General features: G+C 54.6%; 1 protein-coding gene across 1 annotated transcript; it reads left to right on the forward strand.

Annotated features, from left to right (window-relative positions):
- Positions 1-488: 488 nt before the first annotated feature.
- LOC112460032 (KRAB-A domain-containing protein 2-like) lies at positions 489-1,316 on the forward strand. Its single transcript, XM_025024447.1, has one exon. It carries the CDS (start codon positions 489-491, stop codon positions 1,314-1,316), a length of 828 nt encoding a protein of 275 aa, XP_024880215.1.
- The last annotated feature ends 2,157 nt before the right edge of the window (positions 1,317-3,473 follow it).

The raw sequence follows: 3,473 nt of genomic DNA on the forward strand, positions 1-3,473 counted from the left end.
CGGGAATACGGTAACATTCCGTAGCTTTCGCGCGGAATATAGATTTCGCTTTCGGGGATAATTTTGAACGACGAAATGGATTCCACCGAGCTTACCGATGAGTGGATCCTCCACGCTACGCGCGAGGAACGGATCGCCGAATTAAGTCGACGCGGATTGGCCACCGACGATACTTTCGCCGACCTCACCCCGTAATAAACAAAACCGTAGAGGACCTTAATCGATGGAAATTAGTCGTGCCGAAGGACTCGCGGGGGGATATTATTCGGGAAAACCACGATCCGCCTCAGGCCGGACACTTGGGCGTCGAGAAGACGTATCGCCGTGTTGCGACAAGATATTATTGGCCGCGGATGTATCGAGAGATCGCCCAGTACGTGCGCCGGTGTGACACTTGTCAGCGGACTAAAGTAGAGCAAGATGTTCCCGCGGGGTTAATGGGTCAACGCGTAATAGAAGCTCCGTGGACGGTCGTTGCCGCGGATATAATGGGGCCACTCCCGCCCAGTAAATCGGGGCACGCATATCTTCTCGTGATGCAGGATTTTTTCACTAAGTGGATCGAGTGTTGCCCGTTACGTAAGGCTACTGGCAAGAAAATCAGAGAAGCTATCGAAGACCTCGTTATTTTTCGTTGGGGAGCCCCGCGCGTCTTGTTAACTGACAACGGCATCGAGTTTTTGAATCGAGAATTGCACGCGTTAGCGGAACAGTACGGCATTCAGCACACGACGGTACCGCCGTATCACCCACAAGCGAACCCTGTCGAACGAGTCAATCGCGTATTGAAAACGATGATTACCGCTTACTTGGAACGGGACCACCGCAAATGGGACCAACATATTAACGAGTTTCGTTTCGCGTACAATTCCGCACACCATACTTCGCTGCAGGCGACACCCGCTTTTCTAAATTTTGGGAGGGAACCTCAGCCTGTTAATCTATCTCGCGGACGGGAAGACGAAGCTGTCGCGGTGGAGAACTCCGATCCTGCCCTTTGGAGGGAAAGAATGGAGAAGATCCAACAGTTACGGACATGGGTTGTCGAAAATCTAGAGACGGCTCGAATGAAACAAACCCGATATTATAATTTGCGTAGGCGAGATCGCCAATTCGTGGTGGGCGACCGCGTATTGAAACGACAGCACGTCTTATCGTCCGCCGCTCAACACGTTTCCGCGAAATTGTCTACCAAATTTCATGGCCCCTTTTCCGTACGGAAAATTCTGTCGCCTGTCGTATACGAGCTTGCCGATTCCTTAGGCAACTCGATCGGAAAAATTCACATCAAAGACTTAAAACCTTATTATGAATAGTATTCGCGTTCTCCTTTTGTTATTATTTTGGGGCTCACGCTTTTAAGTGTCTTTCCGTAGGCTACCGTACGGGCTCTGAGGTAAGGAGAGACCCACGAAGAAAGTTAGTTTTTCCTCTTATGATGGATCCCCGCGACCCGTGGTTAAGTAAGTGGATCGACCGGCTACGCGATTGCTGCATATGCCGGCACACTCGTCTACACCGGGGAGGCGACGGGGGGCAAAGCCACTCCGAGGCGGCTACCCCGACCGTCAGCGGGACCACGGAGATGGACACCCAGGCCGCGCCCGAGACCATGGAGGTCGAGACTCAAATCGAGCGCGAGCGGATCATTCAGACCTCCGACTCGGAGGAAGGATCTTCCAGGGGCGAGATGCTCTGGTGGGTGAAACAATCCCCCGAGTGGAAGGGGGTCCGATCCACGTCGCCCCCGGACCGCCCAGCAATGGAGGCTATCGACCGGCCGTCTACTCCGAAGAACCCGAGCCCGGAGATCACGTCAACGGACAGGGCCGAGGAGGACCGGTCAAGGGCGAGGGAGGCTTGCTGGAATTGCGAATCTCCCTCCCACTTCGCTTACGAATGCCCCTTGCCGAGGAAGCCCGGATTTTGCTTTCGGTGCGGCCAGAAAGGCTACACGGTGCGCACCTGCCCGGAGTGCGGCGCAGCCTGGAGGCTGGAAGGCCCCTACAAAGAGGGCAAAGGCCACGACCTGGGCCAGGAGGCTCCAAGGAGGCGCGGACCCCCTCCCGGAACACCGCATTACTAAACGGGGCCCCATAACTCGCGATACCGCGAGACGTATTTTCTCCGTGTTCCTTTTTTTTTCTCTTTCTTCCTTTTCTCGTTTTCTTTTTTTGATCGACACCAAAATAAAAATTTCTTTTTTTTCCTTTTCGTTGCGTCGGGGGGGGAAATAATCTTTCTTTGGCAATACCTAGTGCCGTATTCGTCTTCTTGTGTGTAAATAAATTGCTGTAAACAAGCTTTAAGCGAAGTTCTTAACCCACCCAAAGACCACCGTCTTTCGTCAATTTCCGGATCGCAGGAAACCCGCCGTGAACGGCCGTCGCGTCAAAGATACCGCGCCGGTCCGACCATACGTAATAGGGCCACGATGGGACATATTCGCGCTCTCGTTCTGCGGTCGACACGTCATTTCGCGTTTGGTTTTGGAATGCTCGCCGAGGGCGGCGTAGCGAAATTTATGGCCGAGTACTGCCGGCGTACTCGACCACAAAAGGGGTAACTCCTCCGCTTTGGTATTGTGTTAGGTTTGGGTTTGGATAGACGGTCGACAACAAGCGAGAGGCAGTTTGTCGTCGTAGGCTACCGTACAGGAGTCCGACCGCGCCGCGTGGAAAGGTCCGAAACGGGGAAACGGGGAGATAATGAATTGCGTTCCCGGATTGCGATTCCCGAGGTTCTACAGTGCGTGGGCCGAAGAGTTATTAGGATAGAATTAGCTATTAATTTCTTTTTTTTCCAGCAACAGTTTTTTTTTGTTTTGTTATGTTGTGATGTCCTACTTGTGTTCGTTCCGTTGTCCTGAGGCCCGAAGCTGGAGATCTCGATCGCGTGGCGTTCTTATGGTCACCCCGGGGGGCGAGTGGCTAAACGGGGCAACCGCGCCCGGTATGCTTCTTCTTGGGGTGGGGTGTTGTGACGTTGCGGCTCGCCGCACCGTCGCGGCGCCCCGCCGCCGTCACAAGGCGCGGAATTTCGCGCCCAGGGACGGACCAGGGAGGCAACGACGAGATCTGCAGGGGTCGTATTTAATCGCGTTTCCGCATTTTGATTACTTTCTTTTGTTTTTTTTTGCAATGTAATACGCGCGGCACCTCACCCACACCACGGCAAGCCTCGAGGGAGTAATTGGCGAAGGAAATCAAGGACGATCGATAACCAAGGAGGGGTGGCAAACGCGGAAGCAGCAGAGATCGCGGGCTGGCGAGAGCAACGCGGCAGGCGGGCGGCACGTGCGGCAGCGACGGACGAGGCCGCCGATAGCGGGGCCCCAAGCGCTTGGGTAAACACCCGGCTTCAGCAAATGATCTCCACAAAACACCGACCCACGGGGTGGCTGGCCACCGCCCCAGGGTCAAACCGGAGGCACACCGGCACGAGCGAAGTTCCGTCCGCCGCTAAAGACAAAA

Source organism: Temnothorax curvispinosus, unplaced genomic scaffold (assembly GCF_003070985.1).
Source record: "Temnothorax curvispinosus isolate PA1 unplaced genomic scaffold, ASM307098v1 QBEX01010298.1, whole genome shotgun sequence".
In the NCBI taxonomy this organism is placed as follows: domain Eukaryota; kingdom Metazoa; phylum Arthropoda; class Insecta; order Hymenoptera; family Formicidae; genus Temnothorax; species Temnothorax curvispinosus.

What these genes read in the sequence shown, in the direction of transcription:
- LOC112460032 (XM_025024447.1), top strand. Translation starts at nt 489, where the DNA reads ATGGGGCCACTCCCGCCCAGTAAATCGGGGCACGCATATCTTCTCGTG.